Here is a 20,304-nt window from a genome sequence, read left to right as displayed (position 1 = left end):
CTTAGCATGTTAAGAACCTGACTAGTATCCATGAGGATGTGAGTTCAATCCCTGGCCTCACTCAGTGGATGAAGGATCCCTAGTGCCATGGCTGTGGTGGAGGGTTGGTGGCTGCAGCTTCAATTCTACCCCTAGCCACAGGTGTGGTCCTAAAAAAAAAAAAGGCCTTGGCCCCTAACTACTGCAGAGCAAACGACACAATTACACCAGCTCTGGAGAGTCTACCCCCTTGATTTCTTGTTAAAAGCAAAACAAACTCCAATTTGCTTAATCCAGTGTAGCAGTATTTTTGTCTTATAGCTGAACATATTCCTGATATCATGAAATACATCAAGAAATATAATAAAAAACCGAATCCAAAAAAGCACCAAAAATACCCACTTGTTTTTTTTGTCTTTTCAGGGCCGCACCACAGCATATGGAGGTTCCCAGGCTAGGGGTTGAATCGGAGCTGCACCTGCCAGCCTATGCCACAGCCACAGCCACAGCCATGCTGGATCCAAGCCTTGTCTGCAACCTATACCACAGCTGGAGGCAACGCCAGATCCCTAACCCACTGAGTGAGGCCAGGGATTGAACCTGCGTCCTCATGGATCCTAGTTAGGTTCATTAGCCACTAAGCTAAAACAGGACTCCAAAAATACCCACTTCTTAAGTGCAAAGGGGCTAGAAAAAAACCAAGTTACATAAGACCATCAAATTAGGAAAGAGGAGTATTTATTATACAAATATTAAAATCTATACATTCTTAGCTGATGATATATATTTAGTTAAAAAGTCTTTTACTTTGGATATATGCATCATTTCCCTCATTGTGGTGTCTCTACTTCTCAGATGTATTAATCCATTCTCCAAAGTAGCTTCGGTAATCAGCACTGTGAAGAGGATACTCATTTCATCATATCTAAGAAAAAAAGTAATTGACCAAAACACGTGAGCACAAACAAATCATAAGTTCACCACATTACAAGCTTTAATTACTTTAGGGTCAATGCCACTTTCAAGAGTCACAAAACTCAAAGGCAAGGCTTGAGAGCTGAACTCAAACATACTTTCTTGCAATTTCCTGAATCACTTTCAAAGTAAAATTTTCAGAAAGTTTCTGACTTATTGTAACAGCTGTAAAGTCATAAAAGAAAATAAAATCTAAGAAAGAAACACTGGGGAGTTCCCTGGTGGCTCAGTGGGTTAAAAATCCGACATTGTTACTGCTGTGGCACAGGTTCAGTCTCTGGCCTGGAGTTCTTGCATGCTGTGGGCACAGCCCTCCGAAAGACTAGTACCTCAATACACCACCACCATCTGGGGTGATATTATGGATGAAACTTGAAATAACCTCAGCCTTTTGGTATGTGGATACAATCCAAGAAAATTATTTTAGATTCTTTGGGCAGTGGTTAACAATCCGATAGAACATGAGGTTCGGTCTGCCTTCTCATGGTTAAGGATCCGCGTTGCGTGAGCTTGTGTAGTTGCAGACACCTCGATCTGCGTTGCGTGCTCTGGTAGGTGGCGTACACTCCAATTGACCCTAGCCTGGAACTCCATATGCGCGGAGCGCCAAAACAGCAAAAGACAAAAATAAATAAATAAATAAATTGAACGAAGCATAAAACTTTGGAAAAAAAAAAAAAAAAAATTATTTTAGACTAAACTCTTTTTTTTTTTCGGTCTTTCATCTTTTCAGGGCCACACCCGCAGCACATGGAGGTTCCCAGGCTAGGGGTCCAATCAGAGCTGTAGCCGCCGGCCACAGCCACAGCCATGACAGATTTGAGTCGAGTCTGAGGCCTACACTATAGCTCATGGCAACGCTGGATCCCTAACCCAATGAGTGAGGCCAGGGATCGAACCACAACCTCATGGTTCCTAGTCGGATTCGTTTCCGCTGTGCCACGACGGGTACTCCCTAGACTAAACCCTCTTATAATACTACTATAATAGTAGACTTTTAAGATCAATAAGATCCAGTGTACAACAAATTATACCAAAACTCGTGCGTAATATTTAATATATAACTTAGTATGCTAACTTACTTTTTTTTTTTTTTGCTTTTTAGGGCCACACCCAAGGCATATGGAAGTTCCCAGGGTAGAAGTCGAATCAGAGCTACAGGAGCTACAGCTGCCGGCCTATACCACAGACATAGCAATTCGGGATCCAAGCTGTGTCTGCTACCTTCACCACAGCTCATAGCAATGCCAGATCCTTAACCCACTGAGCCATGAGAGGAACTCCCTAACTTACAAAGTTTCTAGTTTAGCAGATACCTGAACATAATTTACACTGGCCTTCTTTTGGCTTACCCAGTCACACTATCTCATTAATGTTTCTTTGCTTTGTAGGACTCCATCAGAAATTACCTATCTATTTACTTGCTATTGTTTATTTTGTCCTTCTAGAATATAAGCATCATAAGAACCAGAAATTTTTGTCTTGTTTGCTGCTGTATCAAAGTACATAAAACAGGAGTTCCTTGTGGTGCAGTGGGTTAAGGATCTGGCATTATCACTGCAGTGGCTCAGGTCACTGCTGTGGTGCAGGTTCAGTCCCTGGCCCAGGAACCTCTGCATGCCATGGGCATGGCCAAAAAAAAAAAAAAAGGTACATAAAACACAGTAGGTGCTTAATAAATACCTGGATAAAAATACCTGGGACAATAAAGCCTTTATTTACCATGTTAAAAACAAGTATAACTTGATAATGTCCTCATGACTCAAAGGATAAGATTTTATAACCTGAGAATAGTGGAAAATTCAAGTACAACCCCTTCATTTTATATATGATAAACCATCAGTTGCTTTATCTACAGAAACCTATTTCTCTTCTGACATCATCCAAAAGGTCTATTTTAACAAGTTACTAAAGAACTGAGGAGCAAAACACTAAGCTTCACAACTTCCACCTGAAGGACGTGTATTCACAAAAAGCTAAAAAACAAAAACCAAAACAAATCTGAAGTAGGGAATAATGAATTACTTTGCTAAGAAATACAAGTCAATGAAAACAGCAGGGGGTAAGACTAAAACAGGAAAATTAATTAGGAGATTATTTCAATAATTCAGCCAAGAGATACTAGTGACCTCGGGTAGTGGAGTAAAGATGGAGAGATGTGGACGTGCAATGTTTTTAGGAGGATGACAACAGCTGGTGATGGACTCCGTGTGGACAGTAAGGAAGAGGGAGGAGTTAATTACAATATCCAGGTTTCAGTCTCGAGCAATCGTGTAAACAGATACAGACCAGTAAGAAAACTAGTTCTCTTTCTCCTAAATGGAATTATCTCCCACTTAGTCTCAGAATGAACCACAAGGCCAGCAGGGCAAAGGCACTCCACTTAGGTTCCCGAAGAACAGATTCAACAAATGTAGCCAATACACCAAATTCCATCCCTGATAAACTCAGGTACACATACTTCACCATGTTAGGTCTGGAAGGTGCACAGAGTATCTGCTTACATACACCCAATGAATACTGTTCCCCGCTAGAGCAACTAACTAAGGGTATGTGGTTCTACTAACCAGAAAGTTAAGAATAATTTTTTTTTCTTTTTTATTTAAAGCCACGCCTGCAGCAAAGGGAAGTTCCTGGGCTAGGGGTCGAATGAAGCTGTAGCTGGAGGCCTACACCACAGCTGCAGCCACGCAGGGATCTGAGCGGCATCTGCAGCTACACCGCAGCCTGTGGAAACACCAGGTCTTTAACACATCGAGTGAGGACAGGGATTGAACCCACATCCTCACAGTCATTGTATTGGGTTCTTAATTGGCTGCGCCATGACGGGAATGCCAGGAATAATTTTAAAATACAAGAAATCTGTTACTCATTAAAAAAAATCATATAATCAAAAACTCCGAATAAACAAGTTTTAGCAACAAAAGATAATTCTTACTTGGCATAAAGTTGTTCCAATGAGGACTGTACAGTTTCCATATAACCAGGCCATACAGAAATTCCATTTTCTAGTAGTTCATTAAATAGCCCTTGACAAACCTGGGGAAAAATACAAGAACTAAAAATATGAAAGAAATAAAGGTAGCTAGAGTTATTACCCTATTTTTGTGAAACCACCAATCATCTTTTTCAATCTTTATTATTTTTTTTTTGACTGCACTCACAGACTGAGGAAATTCCGAGGCCAGGGATCAGACCATGCCACAGCTGTGACCCAAGCCATAGCAGTGAAAATGCTAGATCCTTAATCCACTGAAATACCAGAAAACTCCTTTTTAAATCTTTAAAAATGGGCATAAATCCCTTTAATTACATGGTAATATTGTTGATAATTTTATATATTGTATATTATAAATTGTACACTTCTGAAGAACTTAAACACAGCAAGACTAAATACTAGATGTAAATCTCTGAAATTTTTGTACCAAATATAAGAATTTTTATCATTCAAAACACAAATATACACAAAAGCGAAACAGTCTATCCAAAAAAAAAAAAGTTAAGTCCAAAGGGCTATGTTAACTCTAAACTCCTCTGAGAATTGAGCACTGAGTTACAGCACAACATCAGGAAGAGAAGGAAGAGTCATTAAAACAAACAAAGGAAAAGGAGCCAGAAGAGTATGAGGAAAACCAGGAGAGAGCTCTTTGTGAAGCCAACTAAAGAAAATGCTTCAAGAGGAGAATGGTTAGTTTCAGTGGAATGCTGGAGACAGAAGCCTGACTGGAAATACAGAAGTAATAGAGTAAATGACATAGTACACTGTCTTCTTTTTTTTTTTTTTTTTTTTTTAATTAATTATTTATTTATTTTTTTGGGTCTTTTTTGTCTTTTTGTCTTTTGTTGTTGTTGTTGTTGTTGCTATTTCTTGGGCCGCTCCCACGGCATATGGAGGTTCCCAGGCTAGGGGTTGAATCGGAGCTGTAGCCACCGCCTACGCCAAGCACAGCAACGCGGATCCGAGCCGCGTCTGCAACCTACACACAGCTCACGCAACGCCGGATCGTTAACCCACTGAGCAAGGGCAAGGACCGAACCCGCAACCTCATGGTTCCTAGTCGGATTTGTTAACCACTGCGCCACGACGGGAACTCCTGTCTTCTTAACAATGTTGAAGCAAAACAAAGACAAATTTTATTTTATTTACTTTTTGTCTTTTTAGGGCCAAACCCGAGGCACATGGAGGTTCCCAGGCTAGGGGTCCAATCAGAGCTGTAGCTGCCAGCCTATGCCGCAGCCACAGTAATATAGATCCAGCTGCGTTTGGGACTGACACCACGGCTCACGCCAGCTCCTCAACCCACTGAGCGAGGCCAGGGATCGAACCCATGTCCTCATGGATGCTAGTCAGGTTCATTAACCCCTAAGCCATGATGGGAACTCCAAAAGAAAAAATTTAAATGCTCTTAACCTAGGACTAAAACTCTAAAGCAGTATTTTGTTCACTGGTACTGCTGCCATAGGATGATAAACAGCATCTCTGAAAGTAGGGAAGCAATCCCATTTACCATCACATCCAAAAGAATAAAATACCTAAGAGTAAACCTACCTAAAGAGATAAAAGACCTGTACTCTGAAAACTACAAGCCACTGATGAAAGAAATCAAAGATGACACAAATAGATGGAAAATATACCATGCTCATGGATTGGAAGAGTTAGTATTATCAAAATGACTATACTACATGAGGCAATATACAGATTGAATGCAATCCCTATCAAATTACCAAGGACATTTTCCACAGAACTCAAACAAAATATTTTAAAGTTTGTTTGGAAGCACAAGAGACCCAGAATAGCCAAAGACATCCTGAAAAAGAAAAATGGAGCTGGAGGAATCAGGCTCCCGGACTTCAGACTATACTACAAAGCAACAATCATCAAAACTGTATGGTACTGGCACAGTGACAGAAATATAGATCAGTGGAACAGGATAGAAAGCCCAGAATTCAACCCATGCACCTACAGCCAACTAATCTATGACAAAGGAGGCAAGAATATACAATGGAGAAAGGACAGCTTGTTCAATAAGTGGTGCTGGGAAAACTGGACAGCCACATGGAAAAGAATGAAATGAGAACACTCCCTAACACCATACACAAAAATGAACTCCAAATGGATTAGAGACCTAGATATAAGACCAGACACTATCAAACTCCTAGAGGAAAACATAGGCCAAACACTCTCTGACATACACAACAGCAACATCTTCTCAGATCCACCTCTTAGAGTAACGACAGTAAAAACAAAAATTAACAAATGGGACCTAATCAAACTTAAAAGTTTCTGCACAGCAAAGGAAACCCTCAACAAAACGAAAAAGACAACCCACAGAATGGGAGAAAATCTTTGCAAATGAATCGACTGACAAGGGATTAATCTCCAAAATTTATAAACACCTTCTGCAGCTCCATACCAAAAAAACAAACAACCCCTTCAAAAAATGGGCAGATCTAAACAGACAGTTCTCCAAAGAAGACATACAGATGGCCAAAAAACACGTGAAAAGATGTTCAACATCACTCATTCTTAGAGAAATGCAAATCAAAACCAAGATGAGGTACCACCTTACAACAGCCAGAATGGCCATCATCCAAAAGTCTACAAACAATAAGTGCTGGAGAGGGTATGGAGAAAAAGGAACACTAGTACACTGTTGGTGGGATTGTAATTGGTGCAGCCACTGTGGAAAACAGTATGGAGATTCCTCAGAAAACTAAACATAGAACTACCATTCGATCCAGCAAGCCCACTCCTGGGCACCTATCCAGAGAAAACCACGACTCGCAAAGACACATGTACTCCGATGTTCATTGCAGCACTATTTTCAATAGCCAAGACATGGAAACAACCTAAATGTCCACCGACAGAGGAGTGGATCAAGAAGATGTGGTACATAAACACAATGGAATATTACTCTGCCATTAAAATGAATGAAATACCAGCATTTTTAGCAACATGGATGGACCTAGAAATTATCATGCTAAGTGAAGTCAGCCATACAATGAGACACCAACATCAAATGCTTTCACTGACATGTGGAATTTGAAAAAAGGACAGACTGAACTTCGCAGAACAGATGCTGACTCACAGACACTGAAAAACTTATGGTCTCCAGAGGAGACAGTTTGGGGATGGGGGATGTGCTTGGGTTATGGGATGGAAATCCTGTGAAATTGGATTGTTATGATCATTATATAACTACAGATATGATAAATTCACTTGAGCAATAAAAAAAAAAAAGAAAAAAAAACCCCAGCATCTCTGGCCTCCATTAGATGCCTAGAGCACCCTCCCCCACCTTGTGACAACCAAAAATGGTCCCAGACATTACCAAATGTCCTCAAGGGGAAGGGGAGGGGTGTGTGTCTGAGCTAGAGCACTGTCTCTCAAACTTTAGCATCAGCATCAACTGGAGGTCTTGTCAAAACAGAGGTGGCCCGGCCTTCACCCACCCCGACCCGACCACCCCTAGTTTCTGATTTAGCAGGTCTGGGAAGAATCTGCATTTCTAACAAGTTTCAGGGAAAGACCAGAGCAAAGTAAATGGGTGTTAAGGTACTGAGCATTTTGGGGGTTAGATGAAAATATAGATATTAATAAATCTCAGAAATGAACAGGGAAAAATAAATATAAAATTTACTAAGTTAGTGGTTGCCAGGAGAAAATGTGCTCTAACAGAAGGTAGAAGAGAAAAAAAAAAAAAAAAACCAACGCTCTAAGCATGATTAAGCGCAGGTGAAGACACGGGGAAATGAGAGCCCCTCACACCACGTATGAGAGTCCAAACAGCTGCAGCCAATCTGGAGAGCAGGTCTAGCTCAAATAGTGAAATTGAGGCTATATATTCATTTTATCCAAAAAAATCTCATCCCTATGTATAAAACCAACAAAAACTCTTTAACAGCCCAGAAGGTTACATGCTAAGGATCTGCTCTGTCATATGCTAAGGAGAAAATTTTAAAACAGAGTAAGACATACAACACATTACTATTTGGGTAAAACACTCAAGGGACAAAATACTACAAATATTCTTATAAACAAAAAAAAACAAAAAAGGGCCTGCAACGGTAATGACAAAAATCTAGGGAGCAAAGTTCTTTGTCCTTCAAGCAAAAACAAACCAACCAACCGGAAAAAAAAAAAAAAAAAAAAAAAAAAAAACAAAAACTCAGGAACCTCCTACCTACTAGTATTGGGGAGCCTTCCACAATCCTGGGGGAAAATGAGGAAATTAAACCATTACCTTCCCTCACCACATAAGCCTGGCTCAATATTTCTAGTGTCCTCAGGTCTGTGTCGCCCATACTGAAACAACTGCTCAATGGGGTCCTGGCTTTTAAGTATTTAATTTGACCAGATAGATTAGAAAAATCAAAATAAGATTACAGATCTAGAACCTGTGCTTACACCAACAAGTTTCTCAAGTGTTAAGTTAAAAAGGGAAGGGGTGGAGTTCTTGTCATGGCTCAGCAGTAATGAACCTGACTAGTATCCATGAGGATAAAGGTTTGATCCCTGGCCTTGCTCAGTGGGTTAAGGATCCAGCGTTGCAATGAGCTGTGGTATACATGACAGATGCAGCTCAGACCCGGCACTGCTATGGTTGTGGCGTGGCCTCACTCAGTGGGTTAAGGATCCGGTGTTGCTGTGAGTTGTGGCGTAGGCCAGCGGCAACAGCTCTGATTAGACCTCTAGCCTGGGAACCTCTGTATGCTGTGGGTGAGGCCCTAAAAAAAGACAAAAGACAAAAAAAAAAAAAAAATTAGATAAAAATTAAAAAAGCACTTATGACTGGGCATGACATTAACAGCAAAATCCACTGAATTGTATTCAGCGTCTCTAATACACTGTATTTCAAATGATCTATAATTAACCATAGTATTTATCCACAGTTTATTATTTAATTAAAACTTTTAAAAATAAATCAATCAAAATAAAACTTTAAATGGCAAACTACTCATTTACTTGGAATAATGGTTATAATTGAAATCACAACATTAAAACTTGTTTAACCCACCTGTCTTAGTTCCACTGTTGGTCCTCTTCCCACATCCAAAGCAACCTTAATAGGGGCTAAACAAGGGTGAAGTTTAAGCACCTAAAACAATTTTGGGAGGGGAAGGACAGCATATCTTGTTTAAATATAACACAAGTACCAACAAACATAGAGCTTCTTAAACAGTATTATCTGTGTGAAAATGGAAGCTAGCTGAGGTCATAAAATACCGTAGAACGATGTATCGGTCGTCTACATTTAGCTGCTCATAGATTTCTCCATTTAGATGTTCTGCAGAAGTAAGTGCACTTGATACTCTCCCATTTTCTGACAGCTCCATTTTCCCTCAGTGAAATGCCCCTTCTAGTCATCACTGCTTTCCCTACCCAGTCTGGGCCACATGGCTCATCACTTGGGACTTTCTCTAGCCCAAACCCATCACTCGAGGCATTCATTCCACCATTCAATAAACATTTGAATGGCTACTTGGGACAAGAAACAGTTCTAGGTGATGGGACAAGTCTCTGTCCCTCATAATGGGGAGAAGCAGATAATAAAATAAATAGGTAAATAATATATTTGAAGGCAGTAAATGCCAAAAAGAAAAAAAAGAAAAAAAAAAAAAAGACTGTTAGTGCTGGCAAGGGGTGAGCTGGGGGTGGGCTGTTTGCAGTTTTAAATAAGGTAGTAAGAGAAAGTCTCCTTTCTGAGGTGACGTTTGAACAGACTTGAAGGCAGCTGAGGGACAAGACATGGATTTGGAGCAAGAGCATTCTAGACAAAGGGGAGAACTAATGACAAGGCTAAGCTCAGAGCACAGAAACAATGAGATCTGTGCTTCTGGGAGGAGATCGAGTGAGGTAGAGAGGAACGGGAGGTCAAAAAGGGAAAAAAATCTGTAAAACACTTTAGGGGCTTTGGTTTTTCCTCTAAGTGAGATGAGGAGTTTACCAGAGTGTTTTGAGCAGAGGAGCAAAGAAATGTGTAAAAAGGGCGACCTAGTGTGGAGAGATGAATGCCAGTGGCTTAGATCAGAGTGCAAGCAGTGGAGGTGGTAAGAAATGGTCAGATTTAGGATATATTTTGAAGCTAGAGTCAAAGAGGTTTTGCTGATAGTTTGGATGTCGGTTATAAGAGAAATAAAGCATGCCTCTTGTTTCTCTGATAATATACCCAATAAATCCCAACCCCCAGAACAATTCTATAAATGGTCGTATCAGGCTAAATGAGCACTGCATACTAAGTCACTAACTATGCAGAGCGGTGCTACCTATGTAAGGTATGGTGTCTAATCCCGTTTAGCACTCAGTGGTGGTTGAACTTTTTGATATGGGGAAGCTTCCTTTCACATCCAAGGGGAAGAATGACTATTCTAAACTCTTGCCAATTAAACCCCTGATCCTCCATATTTTAAGCTAATAATCTTGTTTTCTAATTTCCTAAGAAAGTAAAGAATATGAGTAAAAACTTCCTTCAATGGCTAACCAGGCCTGGTAGCCTATTTATAGCTATACACATTGTTTCTTTCCTCCCTGCTCTTTCAAATAACTCTTTTTCAAGACAAAATCCCCCACCTGTGTCCTTTTTTTTTTTTCTTTTTTCTTTTTTTGACTGCCCTGTGGCATATGGAGTTCCCCGGCAAGGAATCAGATCCAAGCTGCAGTGAAACCTGAGCTGCAGCTGTGGCAATGCCAGATCCCCAACCCACTGTGCCACTCTGGAGAATGAACCCATGTCCCAGTACTCCCAACATGCCGGCAATCCTGTTGTGCCACAGCAGTAATTTCCTCACTTGTGTTCTTGATTCTGTCTGGTTTTTTTTTTTTTTTTTTTTGGCCTTGCACAAGGGATGCAGAAGTTCCAGGGCCAGAGATCGAACCCATGCCACAGCAGTGACCCAAGCCACAGCATTGATGCTAGATCCTTAACCCACTAGGCCACCAGGGAACTCCTTGATCCTGTCTTTTTTCTTCTTAGGGCTTCATGTGCAGCATACACAAGTTCCCAGGCCAGGGGTCCAATCAGAGCTGCAGCTGCCAGCCTACACCACAGCCACAGCCATGGCAGATCCAAGTCATACCTGCAACCTACACTACAACTCTCAGCAACGCTGGATCCTTAACTCTGAACAAGGCCTGGGATCGAACCTGCATCCTCATGGATGCTAGTCAGGTTCCTTTCTGCTGAACCACAATGGGAACTCCATCCTTGATCCTTCCTGTTTCTTCCAAAATCTTGCTCCATTGGTCATTTCATTTTTCTCCTATAGCTTCAATCCCGCCTCTCTATTGATTTTGAACCCATAAAGATACTCAAACTGCACATCCTAAAATAAGCTTTTCCCTTGACCCAGACCCATGTCTATCTCCTGTGATCCAGTGATCAGCCACTTGGGGTCAGAACAGGTGCAGAGAAATCAATTCTACCACTCTTGCAGGTCTGTCTTCTTAATCCTACTTAACACTCAGCTTTTGATACAAGTGGGAGCCATCAGTGGAAAGGCCCCAGGGCTAAGAATCAGAGATCACTGTCTAGCTGCCCAAGATCAAACAGAAACTTCTCTAGGATTACTCAATAGGGATTCCTGGTTCTATTCTGTTAGAACCTGCTTAATATTCCTACGGCCAGATGCTAAAAAACTGAAAAATGCTTAAATTATGATTCAGAGTTTATATTAGAAACCAAGTACACTAACATAAAGAAGAAACTTATATTTTTAGTTTCTCAAGTCTATCCTTGAAATATCAAAAGCACCTTTCTATGAAGATCTTTCTTTCTTGTGAAGGAGTTCTCCGTTAGCTGGAAGGAATCATAGAGGTATGCCAGCATGCCTTGGTCTAGATCTCCGTTTATAGATAAAACAGAAGGAACCACATTTTTTCGTCCATCTCGACCCTTCACAGAAAAGTAGAACAAAAATAAAATACCATTTGGCAGAACTACCACTTGAAATGACATTTTAGACTTACAGAATCAGAATACAAACTGATCAATGCATCTAGAAAGATTAATAAAATTAATTTTAAAAATGACCACTTGGCAACCTTTATAATAATTGATGGAGGCTGCCATCAGTAGGTTGAAATTTGGTGAGAAACAGGTTATTTACATTGTCTTAAACTATCTGCCCACAAAACTTATTATTCATCAATTAATAAGTACAAAATCCTTAACAACTTTACATTGGAGAATCCTGGTATCATTATCTTAACCAAGCGATAAAAGGTAACAAATTGATGGATATGATGCATTGAGAAGAGGGTAGCACATTTCTGTGGCATTCCTAGCAAAGATACATAAATCACGAGGAAACATGAGAGACACTCAAACTGAGGGGCACTCTACAAAATAACTGGCCTATACTCTTCAAAAATGTCAAGGTTATGAAAGACAAGGAAAGATAAAAGGATTCATTCATTTGAAGGAGACTAAGGACACATAACAACTACATGAAATACATGATTCTAGACTGGATCCTGGACCGCTAAGGGGCAGGCTGGAATAACTGGTTGCCTTTGAAGGATTCTATGGATTGCATAGTAATAGCAGATTAGTGCTTCTTTCTGATTTCGATGGTTGCATTGGGGTTACATAAACGTGTCCTTGTTCTTGAGAAACACACAGTGAAGCATTAAGAGGTCATGGGGCACCACGTCCACAGCTTATTCCACAGTGGTTCAGGAATGATCACGGAGAATCTGGGTAAAGGATACATGGGAGCACAAGGGAAAACATACGTGCAATTGAGCCACATTTTCTGGATACTTATGTAAAAGTTCTTGATCTCCTAGATTCCACAGGGTTTCTATTGGCTCCTTTCCCCAGGGAAAATTGTAGTAAAGTTTGTTTCCCTTCCGGCCTGCTTCATCCTGACAATCACTGCTGCTGAAGTTAGATGGACTCATGGCAAACTGGAAAAGAAAGTTTGTCTTATTAACTTATTAAAATAATATTAAAAATTAAATTTGCCTGCGGCAACTGAATGAAACTGGTCAAGTCCCCCCCCAAAAAAAATTTAAGTTTAATTAAATATGAGTGAATGCACTGTTGAAAATACTGGTTTTTAATCTGAAAGAACTACAGAGAAAACCTGTTGATGTTATCGAGCCTTTCTGTGGTCAATTAACAAGAGGGAAAGGACCTATGAACTAAATGGGATAATGAGGAAAGTACCACATACCATTCTTATGCTTCTGTGAAGAGCTTGATTATTTGTGATTATCCCATTTAGTTTAGGTGTTTGGAGATTTTAAGAGTTAGAGAAATAAGACAATGGCAAGATAAAAACGCTTACTTCAACTCTTTTCTCTTTAGCATACACTAAAACTGGATTGTAAATTACAGAACAATTTGACTACGAGAGAGAGTTTCCGGTGGTGAGGAGCAAAAGCTACAGCTCTACGATAGGGCAAGTGTCCCACTCTATACCAGCCAGGAATGCCAGGCTAGGGAATCTGAACTTTACCCTAAATGTAAAGTCCTACTAACCAAAGTTTCTGAGCAAGAGAGATATCAACCAAGTCTTTACCAAAGAAATTTCGTTTAATGGAATAATGAAAATCATTACAATTGTTTTTTTTTGTTTTTGTTAATGTATCATATAGCTGTCTCCTATAGCTACATCAAATGAAATTTAACTTATTAGAGAGAACTATTACCTCTGACACACTAGGACACGCTGCCTATTAATTATTAAGTTAAGGGTAATGAGTGTCATACCTTTCTCCACCACAGGAGTCGATGACGTAGCCAGAAATCAAGCCACTGGCTTGCAGTTCTTGATGAAGTAAACCACACCAGTGAAGCTTCAGTCTTTTCACCGATTCTTTGGCTATCAGAAATAACAGATAATCATTTATTTGAAAATCATACAAATTCTCCCAAAGTGAAAGTGACTCTTTAAACATAAGGCCAAGTTATTTTGCCATTTTTTGTGTGTGTGTGTACCTTTTAACAGCATCAGATGTCTGTTTAGTGTCAGAAACAGGATGAAAACACACTCCAATCTGAGCAAGGCCAAAAGGTAGCCTCTTATTCATCAGATCCAGGTAATTAACATAATGCTCCAAGGCACCTGTCAAATGATAAACCAATCATTGTATGAATCTAGTCTATAAACCCAAGTCATTTTGGTATAATTAATACACAAATTAATAATATAATGCTAACACAGCAGTAAGTATAGTAACATGGAGTACTAAGGTAGATCTTAACTGATTACCATTTAATTTTGGGAAGTGTCCCCCAACTCTTTAGTTCGAAGATTTTTAAATTCATAGTAAACTTGAAAGGACAGTACAATAAATATCTGTAAACTTGGAAGTTCCCCTGTGGCTCAGTAGTAATGAACCCAACTAGTATCTATGAGGATATGGGTTTGATTCCCTGGCCTTGTGCAGTGGGTTAAGGAACTGGTGTTGCCCTGAGCTGTGTGGTGCAGGCTGAAGACATGGCTTGGATCCTGTTCAGATTCGCGTTGTTGTGGCGTAGGCCAGCAGCTGTAGCTCTGATTTGATCCCTAGCCTGGGAACTCCATATGCCATGTGTGCTGTAGCTGCTGCCTACACCACAGCTCATGGCAATGACAGATCCTTAATCCACCGAGCAAGGCCACAAGAGGAATTCCATGACATTTTTCTTTTTGAGTACAAGCCAGTCATGGATTATCTCACATTAGATTTGTCTGAAGCTTCCTTATAATTTGGCTTAATTATTTTTAGCAGGAATAAATACGACATTGGATGCAGTAAGATATACACATCAACAGGAGGAACATAATATCAAATTATCCCACTTTTAATGAAACGAGATTTGATTATCTAGGTAGTGACTATCCATTGCCCAACATTATCCTGCTCTCCAAGTGTCTCCCACCCAATACCTTAAAAAAATTTTTTTTTCTTTTTCAGCCACCCCATGGCACATGGAAATCTCCAGACTAGGGATTGAATCCAAGCCCCAGTTGTGACTTATGCCACAGCTGCAACAATGCTGGATCTTTAACCCACTGCCCCAGGCTGGGGATCAAAACGGGAGTCTCCACAGAGATAAGCCAGATCATTAATCCACTATGCCATAGTGGGAATTCCCTTCCACCCAATATATATATACACATGTATATATATATATATTTTTTTTTTTTTGGTCTTTTTTGCCAAAGGGCTGCTCCCGAAGCATATGGAGGTTCCCAGGCTAGGGGTCCAATCGGAGCTGTAGCCTACACCAGAGCCACAGCAACACGGGATCCAAGCCACGTCTTCGATCTACATCACAGCTCACAGCAATGCCCGATCCTTAACCCACTGAGCAAGGCCAGGGATCAAATCTGCAACCTCATGGTTCTTAGTCGGATTCATTAACCACTGAGCCACGTCGGAAACTCCAACACCCAATATTTTAGAATACACTGATGACCCTTGAATTATTATACTGGTGATTACAAAATCAAAGTGGTGATTCTTCTCTAATCTCTTTTTCCTTTCTATATTTATTGCAAAGCTTCTGTAAAACAAACTTTCTTCACCTCCTCCTTCTCAATTATTTTTTTGATTAACCCTGTAGATTAGATTTTTAATTTTATTTAATGTGTTCTTATCCATTACCATCAATATATATTTTAATTTTTAATTTGTCCCAAACTTACCCAGTGGGAATCTCCTACAAGCAGCTTCTGTATCCTTTTAACATAAATCTACTAGTCTTCTAGTAATTCTTTGCTTTCTAGCACCATAAACTGTCCCCAAATCACCTTGTTCTTTCCCTGCCCAGACTGGAGTGAGCCACTTCTCCCAGCACTGGTTCCTTAGAGAAACCAAATTCTGGGTGTTTCCACTGTGGTGGAATGGGTTAAGGATCTGGCATTGTCACAGCTGTGGCTTGGATTCATCTCTGGCTCAGAAACTTTCACATGCTACAGGTGAAGCCAAAAAAAAGAAGAGGAAAAAGAAACCAAATTCTGGGTAGGTACGCTCATTGCTAATGTAATCACTTCCAGGCCCTTTCAATGAAGAAAGTTAGAATATATATTTTTAAAAACTCATGAGTTTATACTGATAGTCAATTCAAGTTTAACCTTACAATGTTTATCTTCGCCTATTTATATATATATATATATATATATATATATATATATCTTTTCTCTTACAGTGAAAATCTTGGATAATAAATTGATCCATTGATCTATTCACTTTATCCTATAATACACATATGAAATAGCTTTAGAATTACAATACCAACATTTCTTTTTTGTCTTTTTAGGGCTCCACTCGTGGCATATGGAGGTTCCCAGGCTAGGAGCCAAATTGGAGCTGTGGCCAGCCTATACCACAGCCACAGCAACTCCCCGTCTGAGCTGCGTCTGCGACCTACACCACAGCTCACGGCAATGCCAGATCCTTACCCACTGAGCGAGGCCAGGGATTGAACCTGTGTCCTTATATAGTCAGATCTCTTTCTGCTGAGCCACAACGGGAACTCCCCCAGCATTTCTACTTAGAATAAATCTAAGTTCAAGATTTATTTGTAGTTCTTTACGCACTTATTTCCCACTAAATGTTAACACTGTGTTCAAGAGTTACTTTGAGATTTCTACATCTGGTAATAGTAGCCTAACATGTTGCTAACAAGAAAAGTTGGTCAAGAAACTTAAAAAAAATCTGTTTAAAGACATAAGAGAGCTATCAAGGCAGTAAAGACTTGAGGGTCCAAGATTGGGAGAGAAAAGAAGAGCAGAGAGGTGAATCCAACATGTGCTACTTTTCCAAATTTGAAGTAGCAGAGCTGAGAAGCTGAAATGCTGAGCAGAGCTTCCCATCTTCTGGGGCCAAGAAGTACAAAAATTGTAGTTCCTGGCTCGTGGCCGGGGCGGGCTGGAAAACATCCCAGCCTTTCACTAGAGACACTCAAAAGGCACTCTAGGAGTGGAGGTTAAGTGAAAAGACCGAAGCCCAGCCTCAATAAACTTAATCCTGGATTGTATCAAGATATGCCCTAGCTGCCTGCCAAAAGCAAAAGAAAACAATGCCACCCAAGCCTCAGTTTATCTCTACAGTGAACACACAAATTACCTCGAAAACCAAGAGAGAAGTCCAAATGACCAAAACACCCAGAGAAAAACAGATATTGGAAACAGACATCTGAGTTATCAGACATAGACTTTAAAACGTGATAATGTATTCAAGAAAGTTGCTAACAAGACTGGGTGGGAGGGAAGTCTAACATATGTGTAATTAGCCACAGAAGGACAGAAGGAAGAGAACGGGGCAGTAACAATACTTGGAAACACAATGGCTGAGAATTTTTAAAAACCCATCCGTAAGTAGAGGCTACCACAATATTTCAGACATGAAATAAAGACGGCAAGGGCATTGGGCATAGAAAGAAATGGCAAACTGGTACTTAAGCTAAAACACTAGACAACCAAAAGATTTGGCAAATAAGTGGACTTAAGTCTTTAGGTTTTTTTTGTCGTTTGAGAGCCGCACCCACGGTGTATGGAGGTTCCCAGGCTAGGGGTCTAATCAGAGCCGTTGCCCCACAGCCACAGCAACGCCAGATCCGGGCCACGTCTGCGACCTACACCACAGCTCATGGCAACACCGGATCCTTAACCCACTGATCAAGGCCAGGGATCGAACCCACAACCTCATGATTCCTAGTCAGATTCGCTTCTGCTGCGCCATGACGGGAACTCCGGATTTAAGTTTCTTAAAGGCAAGGAAATGTCTGGAACATCAATAAGTACTTTGATGAATCCAAGAGAGCTATGTTTCATTTTCTAAAAGGGAATAAAAGATTGACTTTGTTTTGGGATATGATAATGAGCAGAGATTTAATTCCCCCAAAGTAAAACTACCATGGAATAATTAAAGTAGTACACATTAAAACTGTCCTATATACTCACCAGTTTAAGCTTGCTTTATTTTATTACGGAAAAATCTTTAAAAGGTTACAATACAGGTACTAATTTTCAGAAACAATGGACATTGGTTATTTTAAATTACTTCATAGTACCGCTTAATAAAAAATGGCAAGGATAGCGCTTTGCAAAGATGAGATGCTGTAGCAAGTCTGTCCTCTAAAGAACCTGATTTTTTTTCTTTTTTTTTTTTTTGGTCTTTTTAGGCTGCACCCATAGCATATGGAGGTTCCCAGGCTAGGGGTTGAATCAGAGTAGCCGCTGGCCTACACCTCAGCCACAGCAATACCAGATTTGAGCTGCATCTTTGATCTACACCACAGCTCATGGCAACTCAGGAGTCTTAACCCACTGAGTGAGGCCAGGGATTGAACCTGTGTCCTCATGGATGCCAGTCAGATTCCTTTCCGTTGAGCCACAACGGAAACTCCAAGAACCTGATTTTTTTTTCCCCCCATGTTCTATTTGACTTGAAAGGCAAATTGTGTCAAACAAATTTCTGTGTATTCACTTGAGTCACTTATATAGCTTAATTTAGTCCTATTATTATTATTATTATTTTGGTCTTTTTGCCATTTCTAGGGCCTCTCCCACAGCATATGTAGGTTCCCAGGCTAGGGGTCGAATCTGAGCCGGAGCCACCGGCCTAGGCCACAGCCACAGCAGCAACACGGGATCCCAGCCGCGTCTGCAACCTACACCACAGCTCATGGCAACGCCGGATCCTTAACCCACTGAGCAAGGCCAGGGATCAAACCTGCAACCTCATGGTTCCTCGTCAGATTCGTTAACCACGGAGCCACGACGGGAACTCCAATTTCGTCCTATTATTATATTTCCAACTCAAAAATCACCTGAAGGGCTCTTCGAACTAGACTATTGCTCAGTTTTCACTAAGAAAAACTGGGGGAGGGCATTTTCCTGTTGCTCTAGAAAAATGAGCACTTGATTAGTCTATTGTATGTAAAATTCAAAACTGTGGAAGTATTTATAAACATTTTAGAAACAATGAGCCTATGATTAATACACATGATTTAATCTCCTAATTCTAGGGCTGCTCAAGTGAACTCCAAAATTCTAGGTTGCCCTATGAAACAGCTTTACTAGATCCTAGGGCCAGATTCTTCAAGGAACAATAACGATCCCATGAACTAATTTTCTCCAGGCAGCAGTTGAAACCCAACTATTTCAAGATGAGAACCAGATAACTTCCTTTCCACGTGCATAAAGAGCCAGGTGCAATTCGTTTTAATCGAGTGAGATTGCTTTTCCACCCCAACATCTATTTTGAAGCATGAAACCGTGGAGCATACCGTGAAGAAGGTTCTCTCGTAGATTCCCAGAAGTTTTTAATAAGTTCTCAAGAAATGCTACTAGCTGTTCCTTACTCAGCTCTTTGTCTTGCAAGATTTCTCGTAGCGTTTCTGCAGAAACTAACCTGAAGGCACTGTCCCCAGGCAGCGAAGGCCCCGGTTCATGGTGGAGGGCGTCTACCGGGAAGACCTGCTCCCTGAACACCACCACCGAAGACCACCATTCTGCCGCCAGGTTCTTCCGCAACTCTATGCCCAAGGGCCAAAGCCGGGGTGGCACCCGCTGAGAAGAGAATCTCGGCTAAGCTTCCGCTTGGTGCCACTGAGAAAACGCCTTTTCTGACAGATCTCTATCAGCACCTCGCTCCCCTCATCACTAGACTCAGGAGCTTCTCTCCGCTCGCTACCGTGGGGCTCCGCAAGCCCTACGAGGGAACCGGAGCCGTTTTCTCTCAAGTACTCCGGCTGCCCCCCATCTACTCGAGTCCCAAACCCAGAAAAAAAGCACCTGCAGACTCTCTGGCAGGCCCTGCCGGCTGCACCGGAGCGCATAGTCCCCGGGAGTTAAACTTAGACCAAACCCACACACAACTATCAAGCTCCCGGAGGCGAACTGCGCAGTTGCGACGGAAGTGAGCGTGCATACGGCTAGCCCCACCCACGGAAGTGCGTCACTGTTTCTTCCGGCTGGAACCCCCTTACCGGCCTCTCCCGCTTGCAAAGGCAAATGTGGGACCCTCGGTTCTTCTCACTTCCGTCAGGCCTAGTTCGCCCTAATTTGTTGCTCTTTTTATATGTCCTCATCAACACCAATAAAGATCTTTCCATCTACTTTTCATTCTCCTGCTGTCGCCTCTATTGAGTCAGCCTTACTTTCCTTTTTGTTCAATCAGTACTTTGTATGTTGCATATTCACATTTGAATACCCCTTTTTGGAGTTCCCTTTGTGGCCAGCAGTTAACAAACCCAGCTAGGATCCATGAGGAGGCAGGTTCCATTCCTGGCCTCGCTCAGTGGGTTAAGGATCCACGCGTAGCTGTGAGCTGTGGTGTCGGCCTGCAGTTACAGCTCTGATTTGATCCCTGGCCTGGGAACTTCCATATGCCCCGGCTGCAGCCCTTAA

General features: G+C 41.1%; 1 protein-coding gene across 1 annotated transcript; it reads right to left on the bottom strand.

The window, feature by feature from the left end:
• Window positions 701-20,202, bottom strand: POLG2 (DNA polymerase gamma 2, accessory subunit). The gene is given in 9 exon segments (XM_021066763.1): window positions 701-904; window positions 3,893-3,993; window positions 8,973-9,053; window positions 11,706-11,846; window positions 12,689-12,862; window positions 13,671-13,782; window positions 13,899-14,025; window positions 19,182-19,439; window positions 19,442-20,202. Coding segments are annotated over 9 exon segments (1,452 nt in total). The 5' UTR covers window positions 19,734-20,202; the 3' UTR covers window positions 701-738.

The sequence above is a fragment of the Sus scrofa genome, chromosome 12 (assembly GCF_000003025.6).
Source record: "Sus scrofa isolate TJ Tabasco breed Duroc chromosome 12, Sscrofa11.1, whole genome shotgun sequence".
In the NCBI taxonomy this organism is placed as follows: Eukaryota; Metazoa; Chordata; class Mammalia; order Artiodactyla; family Suidae; genus Sus; species Sus scrofa.
Note: the sequence above shows the minus strand (reverse complement) of the source record. Positions and strands in the feature narration are given on the sequence as shown.